The 12,567-nt window shown below is 38.0% G+C and overlaps 1 protein-coding gene across 1 annotated transcript; it reads left to right on the top strand.

Moving 5' to 3' along the window:
- Window positions 1-1,257: 1,257 nt before the first annotated feature.
- Window positions 1,258-3,523, top strand: LOC147421693 (pentatricopeptide repeat-containing protein At1g11290, chloroplastic-like). The gene has a single exon (XM_086502830.1). The coding sequence runs from the start codon at window positions 1,418-1,420 to the stop codon at window positions 2,819-2,821; it is 1,404 nt and encodes a 467-aa protein (XP_086358956.1). The 5' UTR covers window positions 1,258-1,417; the 3' UTR covers window positions 2,822-3,523.
- The last annotated feature ends 9,044 nt before the right edge of the window (window positions 3,524-12,567 follow it).

Genomic DNA, 12,567 nt, shown 5'->3' with positions numbered 1-12,567 from the left:
GATCGATGTTGGGATGCGCCCTTTTGGTGCCATGCTCGCTCCGCTTTGTGTAGGTTGCCATGTCTCTCCTCCCCAAAAGGGACCACTCCCACCAATTCTTTTTGTCAAAAAGTGTGGCATCAGTTCTAAATTTAGCACCGATGGACTTTCTTACATCCATAGGTTCAACGCCTTTGCCACTATAGTCCCTAGGGCTTACATATTGTGTGATCTTCACCAATCCAACTCCTCTTATAGGTGCCCTTGGTCTCTATCTTTAGAATCCCTTTCCATCATAGCCACAAATTTGGGTTTGGCCAATTCCATTGTCAAACCTTAGGACCATGTTCTCTAAGACCCTTATCCTAAGAATGAATTCCCCTTTTGACTTGATATGCTCTAATAGTACCACTTAGTGTTGAAAAGAGTCACTCCGTAGTTCTTTTTGTGCATATCTGTAACGTTGTAGGAATATTTGCAAGAGACCGCAAAGTACTCAAGAGGAGAAGAAGAGAATTTTTGTAACAATCCCAAGAGACCTCAAAGACAAATGAGAGAGATAGAGAGGGCACATTCTCCCTCGTCAATTGTTCAAGATTTGAGCACCCTTGATGGTAAGTGAACAGTTGTCTAGAGCACATGCAAGATGAACAATCTCAATTAACACAATGGACTCTACTCACCCGTTTTGTAAGCTTGCAGTGGCTTGCAGATGCGGTGCTTTACCAAAAATGGCAAAGGTCTTCTCCGTCGCATCACGAAACTTGAAAGGTTAGGGGAAGGTAGGCATACACCGCATACCCGACGTGCTAATGTTCAATAACTGATTCACAAGCTTCCAAGAAATTGGTGGGCCAGGCCAAAATCTTCACCAACATGAGACTCTTTACACCAAGAGAGAGAGAGAGAGAGAGAGAGAGAGAGAGAGAGAGAGAGAGAGAGAGAGAAGAAGAAGAAGAAGAAGAAGAAGAAGAGGAGGAAGAAGAAGAGAATTTTAAAGTTGTAGGAAAGTATCCCAAGAGACCTTAAAGATCTATGTGACGAGGAGAGTTGAAGTCGAGATCTGTTATTCAAGAGGGAAATGGCACGTGTGCGTGTGTGTGTGTGTGTGTGTGTGTGAGAGAGAGAGAGAGAGAGAGAGCACATCGCTGGTTGGCTAGAAGCTTGAGCATAACAAGACACGTGGAGGGAGAAGCCGGCTGGAAGTTGTGGGCCATGAATTTTGTAAGGCAGCAAACCGGTCGCCGGCCATTGAAAAGGCGTGCCACATCAGCAGACGTCCCTGAGAGATGCTGGCTGGCCGGCTGGAGCTTTCCTACTTGCTTTCGATCAGCAGGCCCCTGTAGCGGGCATGCAGAATGAGCACAAGTAAAGGAACTAGTGGGCAGTAGAGAGGCAGAGCCGTGAAGACAAGCCATGTACGCATTCTTACTAAGCTATGCTTCTGCTAGACCTGCAGCCCATCTCACGCAGGAGAAAGTACACAGAGACGAGACTCTACGCAATCATCCGCCTTCTTCGCTCGCCAGAGCCTTGGACGGATCAGCAAAACACTTACATTCGCCTCTTGCAGGCTTGCTCCACACTCAAAGCTCTGGCACAGGGCAAGCAGGTTCATTCCCACATGGTAAAGCATGGCTTGAAACCTAATGGTCACACCTGGTCCCTTCTCGTCTCCATGTATGCCAACTGTGGGTGCTTTTCTGAGGCTCATCATGCCCTAAAGAGTATGGTTTGTAGGACATCTGATGCATGGACTGCTCTGATAGCTGCTTACGTACATGAAAGACAGCATGATCAAGCACTTCAAATGTTTTACACAATGTTGCAGGAACGTGTCAGAGCAAATGGAGCATCAATTGTGTGTGCCCTCAATGCCTGCACGGACTTGCTTGCTCTGAAAGATGGCCTGCAGATACACGATTACATAGTCACAAATGGGCATGAAAGAAGCTTGATGGTGCAAAATGAAGTCTTGAAAATGTACTGTAAGTGCCATGGCTTGCAGCTCGCCGAAAGAGTCTTTGCAGGTATGGAAGAGCGAAATGAAGAGTCATGGACAGCGCTTATTGTGGGTTATGTCGATCATAAACTTGATGATAAGGCCATCTCATTTTTTCAACAAATGGTCGAAGCAAGAGTAAGACCGGACAAAACTGCATTTGTGAACATCCTTCAATCTTGTGCCAATTTAGGGATCCTGGACGTTGGGAGAGACATCCATCAGCACATCAAGGCTTCTGGGCTAGGTTTTGATGCATTGCTAACTACTATGCTTATCACTATGTATTCAAGATGCGGAAGCATACAAGGAGCTCGCCGTGTTTTCAGCGGCATTCTGAGAAAGGATATCACCTCCTGGAATGCAATGCTTGGAGCATGTATGCACCATGCCCGTTACAAGTACGCCTTGAAGTTTTTTGATAGATTGAAGCAGCAAGTTATAAAACCAGATAGAGTTACAATTTCCATCATGATAGATGTATGCACCAATCTAAGGGATTTAGGGAGGAGCAAAGAAGTTTACTCTTATTTTAGAAATAACAAAGTCAGAGCCAACATCACTTTATTGAACAGTATGCTTGATATGTTTATCAAGTGTGCGGCCCTTAAAGAGGCCCGTCAATTTTTTGACAGTCTGCGCTGTCGAGATGTAACCATTTTCAATACAATGATCGCTGGATATGCACAAGCTCAGTGTTGCCAAGAAGCAAAGAGACTCTTTCGTCTCATGCAAGAACAAGGCATTAAACCTAATAAATCGACTTTTACAATCTTACAGAATGTTTGTGACTCCAATGTATTGGAAGAAGTGAATTCACAAGCAAGTGATAATGAGTAGGTGCCGATACAGAATTTTGTAAATCTTCCCTTTCCAAAAAATGTGTATAGTACACTTGTTGGCCAATGGTGCTTTTACGAGCGAGAATTGCCATTTTGATTACAAAGAAAGAATGGACTCAAGTGCTTTGTCACATTCATGCAAGCATCAAGGGCATGATGGAATGATAGGTTGATATTTCGTGAAGAAGGGGGAAGGGGGGGGGGGGGGGGGGGATGAACTTAGCTTATAAACCCGGATACCCCTGAACTGCTTTTGTTGCCTGTCATTTTTTTTGGCCAGGCAAAGCAAAGAATATTTGCAGGCCCTAACTCACAAGTGTAAGCTAGTGTGCCCTTTTTATCTATAATCGAAGGTAAGTGGTCACTTTTTAGCTTATGCATATTTGATGATGCAGGCTTTCTTTAAAGAACAACTTAAGGTGTAAAGGCCCTTTTTGTTTTTATCAGTAATGATACAACTCGTAGTTGTGTCATTATTTACTTTATGAGTAGCTGAAAGTGCCAACATGTAGTTTAGGATCAATAGAACGCGTGTTCATATTGACAAATTGATGTGGCATGACATGCATGCTAATGGGCATTGTTTGAGGATGCCGACTATGGATACCCTTTCTAGCCAATTTTTTGTTGAAGTCTTCATTTGTAATTCTATTTGGATTTTAGAGATTGTAAATATGGGGCGAAGCTCACCTGAATGCGATGTAGATTGTCCCACTTACTTTTGTTGTAAATGTATAATGCCCATGGAAACTAAGCTTAGAGTCATTTTTAAGAAGCCTTAGGCGTATTAAAAGTCACTTTTAAGAAGCTTTGGAAAGAACTCATGTGCAAGTAGAGAAGAGAGCAAGGCTACTTTGTAAATCGATATATTTTGCTTCTCGATAATCCAATTGAAGTTCCGCTAAGTACATTGTGTTTTTTGTCTCTTGCTCTTTCATTCGAGGGTATTTATTGCTAGTCTTGTGGAGGTTCGGGATTACGGTTTGTGATCGTTAATTTATTGTTTTATTGATATTTTCAAGTATAAATGCTAATCTTTTGGTAGAAGGATGTTCTTAAACCTTGCAAGGTGTTGTCAGACTACTTCACTTTTTGCTGACCTGACTGTCTAGGAATGACGATTTGTGCACCCCTCAGAATCAAGTTTTTAGCGTCTAGATATGTTCTATTAGCCTTTGTCGATAGTCTTCTAAAGTTTCGTAGCATTTTGAGCTCGTTGTGTTGAGAAACCAGTGAGTGACTAGTTGGTGTGAGGATTGATTGTATGCTCGACGAGACCGATTGTTGAGTGTTGATTGGTCATTGCTCTTGTGCATCTTCCCACGTAGGTTCATTCCGTGGATTTGACAAACTGAAAGTTGCTTCTTTGAGTATTCACATATAGTGTATGTTAGTGACACATAGTCATCTTTAAAAACCCATTCCATTTCATTAAGCAATATAGTGGAAAAATGTGGTTTTGTCGCAGAATTTAGGAGTCGAGGACTAGCTAGCTTTTTTATTTTTGTAGCAAAGAGTGACGTGATTGAAGGTAAAACAAAACATTTAAGTTTCCAATTTTGTCATTGCTTTTAGAGTGTTGTGGATTTCACCCATTAGTTGTTTTTTCAAGTTTTGTTCATTTAATTGCATTTTATTAGGAGTAGGTCAAATAGTCAAAACACCATCACTTGGGGTGCAGAAGTCAGAGAAAACTTAGACAAAAATCATATTTTGGATGAAAAGACCAAGTCTTTGAAATCTAAAGAAGTGCTAAAAAATAGGAGAAATAAAATACAAATCACAGCTAGTTGATGAAGTTAGCTTCCATATACCATGAGAAACATAATTGATAAATTTGGTCTTATTATGTGAAAATAGTTGGATAGTATTCATGTATCTCAGAGCAAAAATTGAAATTTTTTTGCACATCCTGAAGCCTTACCACTTGCAAACACCAACTCTAAAAATATGGTAAAAAAAGATTCGTGAAACCATACCAAACCAAAGAAAATGGAAAACTCTCCAAAGTAAGAATCATAAGGCAAAACACAAGGTGTCCAAATCAAAAACATTTTGTTGCAATCAATTGCAGATGACCTCCCTACAAGTGGTATAATTCTTGAAGTCAGTTCATTCCAAATATGAATCTCGATTCATGTATCTTGGAGTAATTTTTGGTTAGAAAGATTACCACTCTAGAGAGACAACATGAAGAAACCTACCTAAGCAACTGGTTGTCAAAAAAAAAGAAAAAATTCAAAAAGAACGTTCCAAAAACATGCGGAGGAACAAAAAACCGCAATGCATACCAAAGAACTGAGATTTGACCCATCAAACAAATCCAAATTGGTAGCATGTTGTGGACATAGCTTGTAGATATAGAGTATGCCATGAAAGAAACATGAGGAGGAACATGAATTGTGATTCATGTAGCTTCGACTAGAAAGTTAAAAATTGAGTGCACACTAAAACACCGGGGTCTGCTTAGATTAGAACCAACTTTTTGAATTCAAAAGATTCTGAAATCCTATTCAAAACAAGAAAGCTGGGAAAACAGTTTGGAAATTGCAAAATACAATAGAAAATGAAATTTTGGCATCCAAATCCACCACTATTTTGGGGAATAGTCTTTTGATAACATCTTCTAGTTGTTGCCAAAGTGTGAAGTCCAACTGTTGCAAAACATGAATTGCAATTCAAGTACTCCAAAAAATGTAAGATATTGCAACACAGATATCTCCATTGGTGTCTATACATAGTGGGTAACTTAAAATCTTGCAAACGTTGGATCGCAATCCAAGAATGTCATCTAACAGAGATAAGGTTGATACCACAATTAGGTTTAGTCATAAGGAGTCCATTGGAATTTCATATTTGATTTGGACAAGTAAAAGTGCATTGGCTAACTTGGACTTTCCAAGTCTGTTGTAGAATACTGGCATTTTATACAAGGAAAAGAGATCCAAATTGAACACAAACTTGCCAAGAAGACTTAACTCATCATTGTGAAACAAAGTCAGATTTCACATATCTGAAAAAACATGGATCGGGATCCGTATACCTCTTCATAGTGGGGATAGGTGATTTGATGGACGTGTAGATGAGTGTATCCTATATTTCAAGTTTGGGCCAAAAAGACCCTTTGAAGACCAAGATATCGTATCTTGGCATAAGCGTTGGATACATACACATTGAATATAGCAATTGCAACTTCAATTGCTAAATCAAACTTGTTTCCCACAATCCATGATCGAAGCTTCTCAAAACAAGTCAAGTGCCTTTTACAAAACTTTTTCTTGTGTTTTTTTTTATAACTTTACTTGTACCCACCACTGAAGTGGCTGGAATTGAGTCCAAGATTCAGAGCTATACAAGAAAATTCAACTCACTTTCATGCCCACAATATAAATTATTACACAAGAATTTGAAATTTCTCTTTATCATTCTTCTCTTCCTCATCCTCTTGACTATCTCTTTCTGATTGCCAGCTTCATCATCCTTCATTTCCACATCACATTTGTCATCTGTTTCCTTCTTTTTCTCTCAAGTCAATTCTGATTTTTCACAACACACCTCACATCCTCTGCATTGCTGTTACTTCACAACCTTCTCCTTCTACTCATTCTTTGTTGCCCTTGTTTTTTGAACATTTGAATGTTCTCATTCAATTTCTTGATATTCCTTTTGGTGAATTTTTTATTTTGAGAATTTGAATTCATGAGTATAATATATCATAACCTCTTTCTTAATGTCTTTTCCTTCATCATATCTAGCTGTAACTTCAATTCCAATTTCTCTCTCTTTAGATTTCTCAACATGTCACCAAGTTCCTCTTTTTCCTTCAAAAGATCCATTTTTTCTTTTGGTAAAAATCCATATGAAAAAGTTCCAAAGGGTCTAGAAACCATAGCTTCTATCTTTTCCTTCAAAATCTGCCATACATTCCTGCCAGTCTTTACCACTCGTTCCTTCATTACTTCTACTTCTACATCAACAAGCAATAATTTTTGCAAATCAATATCCTCGTTCTCTAGCACCTACTTCTCCTTCAGTTGTAAGGGTTCTATCCTCCTCTTCAGAACTTCATTTTTGTCTTCTTTTGATTCCCCACCACTGCTAGTTTTGGTGTTCCTTACTTGGACTCTTTTTTCTCTAATTTTGCTCTTCTACATCAATTATATGCAATGGTAATGGAATCAATGAAAGAGAAAATAAACATGAGAGATATGGACCAATTCTACATATGTTTATTGATTTTCTTTTATCTTTGAACTCAATGTCTGCCCTTAGCTTCTCATAAAGGTACCCTGCACAATTAACAGGAAAACCCTCTTCAACTACTGCTTTGAGAGGTCCATATGTCTCCTTGGACATATAATCAAACTTGATCAATAATCACATTCTCTCCATGTATTATTTGAGTTGAGCTCTCCTAAACACAACACTTCCTTTCAATTGATAATAATAGCGTTGAGTGCTATGACACAAAAGAGGAGCTTGAGGTTCATGGGAGGAATTGAGACTCATTAGTTGCAGGGTTGAAGTGATTTATCATACAAAAATGAGAAGGGAATTTGGAGCTCCAAAAACAAACATGTATTATTTTATCAATTGAAAGGAAGGGACGTGTTCTTAAGAGCTCAACTCAGATTATACATGGAGAGAATGTGCTTAATCAACTTTGGTCATGTGCATCTGTGTTTAAATTGAGACTCAATAGCTGTAGGGTTGAAGTGATTTCTCGTATAGAAATGAGAAGAGAAGTTGGAGCATATTATCAATTGAAAGGAATTAATGTGTTTATGATAGCTCAACTTAGATGGTACATAGAGAGAATGTGCTTATTAATAAAGTTTGATTATTTGTCCAAAGAGGAACATGAACCTCTCGGAGCACCAACTTAAAAGGGTTTTTCTATTAATTGGGCAGGATACCTTTATGAGAAGTTGATGGAAGATATTGAGTTAAAAGATAAAAGAAAATCAGTAAATAAATGCAAGATTGGTCCATATCTCCAAGCTTTGTTTTATCATTGATTGATTCCTTTACCATTGCAGATAACTGATGCAGAGGAGCACTAAGTTGCATTATACAAAAACAATTAAATGTATTATACACGTTTAATGATCGTATAATATGTTTGGCCCAAAACACGACTGTATAATACGGTGACATGTCACTGAAATCGGCCTCCCTATTATTTCTCTGCACTTTGATCAAAGTTTTCTTCAATCAAAGAAAACTTCGATCGAAGGATTCCTAGTAATAAAGCGTCATTGTGTGCTCTCCCAGCACCATTTGACACAAACAAATACTATTTTATTTTGAAAGAGTGGTCCTCTCTCTCTTTCCATTAGAAATTTTAAAATAATTTTTTTTTAAAAATGAATATTTAGGTTAATTATAAACTGCAATTGTAAATTTTATATTTTATTTTTTAGAATTAAAATTTGTAGTATATATTTTTTTAAATTTTTAAATTGAATAACTTTAAAAATTAGAACTTCACTCTTTTTGTGTTCGAGTTTTCTCACACTTAAAGAGGAGAAGATTATGATTTTAAGCCATCTATCAATGTGTTGGAGTATATACTCACACTCGAATATGGATATATATCATAAATTAACATTATTTGCCTTTGTGCTAGAGTAAACATGTTTACTCACACCGGCAATAATCATTTGTTTAATGTTTATTTCAAACGTTATTGCAAAAAGCAAAGCTAATACTTTTAATGTAAAAATTATAGGCTTAGAGTTTTTGCTTGAGAGACTAGAAACTTTACGTAAGTATGCACCTGCACGGGATATAAATTAATGTTTATGGTTTTTAAATACTCAAATTTAGAATTTAGAATTATATGGCCGATTATACGTCTTATTTGGCATTATTTGGGAATACATTGTATAATACCATATTATACATATAATTTTCATTATACGACCGTATAAATGCAACTCGGGAGGAGCATAATTTAGAGAAGCAAGGGTCCAAGTCAGCACCACCAAAACTAGCAGTGGGGAGTCAAAAGAAGACATTTTCCAAACTAGTGCAAAGAGGACCTGGCAGTGCATAGGCACAAAGGGGGCAGATGAAACAGGTGGATGTTGGTGAAGATGATGTGTTTAATGTTATCTTTGACAAAGAGCACAGAGGAAGTACCAAAACTGGAAGTCACATTTTTAAGCAAAAAGAAAGTTCTTTTTGATGCAAAAAAGAGAATGCTAAAAGGATTGTGGAAACATGGCATAAAATAGAAAGGGAAGTGCTAATAATAGAAGTAGAGGAAAAGAAGAAGCAAAGGGAGGATGTGCTAGAGTCTCTGATTACATCAAGTATGGCTATGGAGTATGTAATGAAACTAGGTGCACATGTAATAGATCAAGTTGCCTTGATTCAAAAGCAGCAGATGGAGCTATGAAGATCACAAAATTCATTTGAATTAGAACAAAGAGTACAACTGATGGAGGTTGAACGTAAGTCAGAGATGGAGGCAATTCAGATGAAATTGAAATCGAAAAAAAGGAAAGCTTTGAAGACTAGAAAATGTGTGGATTAGTTTGAGGAGTGGAAAGTGAAATCAAACTTTTCTGCTGTAGAAAATTTAATATCGTTAGGGGAGACAAACAGTATTCTTTTGGCTAAAATGAAGCTCTAAAGAGGAGGATATAAGCCTTACAATTGATGGAGAAGTAAGTGCTAGAGAATGAGGATATTGATTTGCGAGGGATATTGCAAATGAATATCCCTTGCAAGGGATATTGCTTACTGATGCAAAAGTCGAAGTAACGAAGGAATAGGTGGTAAAGAGTAGCAAGAATGTATGGAAGATTGTGAAGGAATAGATGGAATCTATGTTTTCTAAACCATTTGAAACTTTGTCACATGGATTTTTACCAAACAAAGAAATAGAGCTTTTGGAGGAAAATGAGGAACTTGGTGACATACTGGGAAAATTGAAGAGAGAGAATTTGGAATTGAAGTTACAAATGGTTATATAAAAAGATGAAAGATAAAGAGGCGATGATGTTTCGTACACTCGCAGTCAAATTTTCAAAGTCAAAAAATCAACAAAAGGAATATTAGGAAATTGAAGCAAAACATTTAGATATTCAAAAATAGGGGTAGCGAAAGTTCAAATTTTTGTATAAGGTGAATTGACTTTTCTTTTGTATCTTTTGAATATTGGATTTAGTTCCATGAACTTTAGTGGATACAAGTAAAGTTTAACTTAGGCAATGGTCACGCGAGGCTTAGTTATCAGTTATTTGAACAAATAACTAAGCCTCATTCTTGGTCACATGCAAAAAAGAGCATTGAATGACTTGCTAAGCCTACCCTTTGTAACTATGCCAAATTTGGCATAGTTGTGAAGCTCAAGGCATAGTTGGGAGAATGAATGAATAACTAAGCCTCGCGTGACCATGCAAGAGGCTTAGTTATTCATTAAATGCTTTGTCTGTGCATAGTTGGCATAGTTATCAATAACTTATAACTAAGCCTCGCGTGACCATGCCCTTAGCTTTTTTTTTTAAGGGGAGAAAGTTTTTGGAAAAGGCACCTGGCATGTTTTGAGAAGTTCTTGATCCGAGATTGTGGGAAACGAGCGTGATTTTGGGAAACGAGTCACCCTCTTTCAAAGCTTCAACTTAAATAGCTTGTTCCCAAAAAGGTCTATGTGCTTTGTTGCAACTTTACTTCTCTGATGATCGTGAGTAATAAATTTTCTTATTCCCTTGTTCAAGTTTTACCTCATTAGATCCCCAATTTTGCTTCAACCCAATTTTGTTCTAAACGAGGCTCTTCCCAACAACATCATTTGTCAAAATCCATCTTTAGTACCACTAAATTAACTCTAAAGGTAAAGATGCTACCACAATCATTTATCTTTCAGAATACCCATTAGTCAAAGCCTTCTTTGATCAATCATTTTGCCTTGAAATGGAGCAGTGCTAGCTTAAGAGCTCCCATCTTATAGTATACAAATGCTTGTATAATGTTAATCTTGATCCCCCATCACGAAGTACTTCCTAAAATATTCTCCCTAAAAACTCTACCCAAATGGTTAAAATTTTAAAATCCACTTCATCCAGTGAGACCTCCTTTGCTCCAACATATGCTACATCCCACTTCTTATTACCCTTTTCCTTATTCTCTTTCTACTTTGTAAAAATATGCTCTTTGAAATTGAATACCACCTTCAACAACTGATCTAGTGGAATCTGCACATAAGCCTACATTAATTCTTTAAATAATGTATTTTTAGGATTATCTGTTGATACTGATATTTTTGAGTCTAAATGACAGCCTTCCTCTTGTACCTACTCTTTTTCTTCCATCAATGGAGATAATTCCTTCAATCTGTCAATGACTATGTTTATGACCTCTTGTTGATCTTTTCATTGGATAAGACCTTTCTTCTTAGACCTTGTCACAACCACCACGGGAACTATGGTATTTTGGTCTATAATTTCTTCAACTGTAATGCAATTAGAGCAATCACATTCCACACCCATAACTTCTTTAGATGCCAACACTTTTCCTTTTATTTGACATCTCTTTAGCAAGGAAATCCATACACCGAGCAAAAACAAACCGAGCGTGTCATTTTTCCAAGCAAAAGTGAAGAGAATTGTAACACAAATTACTTTTTTTATTAAGCCCTACCATATGTCAAGTGCAGGAAGTAAAAAAAAAGGTCAATCCATAGAGAATAGAAAACTCTAGCTCATGAAGGTGATCGCTGCTAAATTTGTATTTGATTAAGTAACACAAGCTATCAAAACTCCAAGCACCCTTCTTGCAATGGCAATTGCAGGGAATCCAAATTGCAAGAAATCTCGCTAGGTTGTGCTCCACATTTCCCAGTAATGTAGTTGTCCGGTTGTGCTACCAAAATATTTCCTTGCAGCACAAATCCTATTTTTTTGCAGCATCTCAACATCCCATGAAATCAGACACACTATGTCAAGCCCTATTACATAGCCCTGCCACATGCACTCGCTAACCTGAGGCTCATGTGTGTGTTGGGGGAGAGAGAGAGAGAGAGAGAGAGAGAGAGAGAGAGAGAGAGAGAGAGAGAGAGAGAGAGAACTTTTCCCGAGAGACTCTGATTGAAAATCTTCGTGTACACATGGGACACGTGTCAGACTCTTCCTATGCTTAGCCACATGGTGTGCTTGAATGCTATTGGTTGGGCTAAAGAGGGTTCCAATGAGCTTCTAGTTCCATCCAACAAATATCTAGACATTTTCAGGCTCTCTCTCTCTAAGGGGTAAGGAGGACACTTGTCCAAATACTACCCATGTACTTGAATGCATGTTGCATGTGATTGGCTAGGGGAAGAGGGGTCCAATGAGCTTGAAGCATGTGGAAAGCCTAGAACTCGCCCCAAGCAAGCAAGGGGGGTGTTGGGGGGGTACACACACACACACACACACACACACACTCATTTTGTGGATCATTCTCACTTGGTGAAAGTTGAGGAACTCCACCTCCTTCTGTAAGCTTGTGAGAAATGAGACCTACACAAACACTCTTGGCTATGGAATGCAAATCCAACCAAGAGCCATGCTTCAATGCTTAAGCTTGCCATCTTCTCCATCTTCATTACTATGCTATTATGTATGCTAGCAAGAAGAGTGATGATAAGCAAGGAATTATTTCTTTCTCCTATGAAATGTTTCTTCTTCTTCTTCCCTACCTTCATTCCCCGCTAGTTGTCTCCACCTTCGAAGGTATTTGAGGCCTTGGGACTGAGGC

This window comes from Adiantum capillus-veneris, chromosome 27, assembly GCF_014529385.1.
Source record: "Adiantum capillus-veneris isolate H3 chromosome 27, ASM1452938v2, whole genome shotgun sequence".
NCBI lineage: Eukaryota > Viridiplantae > Streptophyta > Polypodiopsida > Polypodiales > Pteridaceae > Adiantum > Adiantum capillus-veneris.
This window is presented reverse-complemented; position numbering and strand designations above follow the sequence as displayed.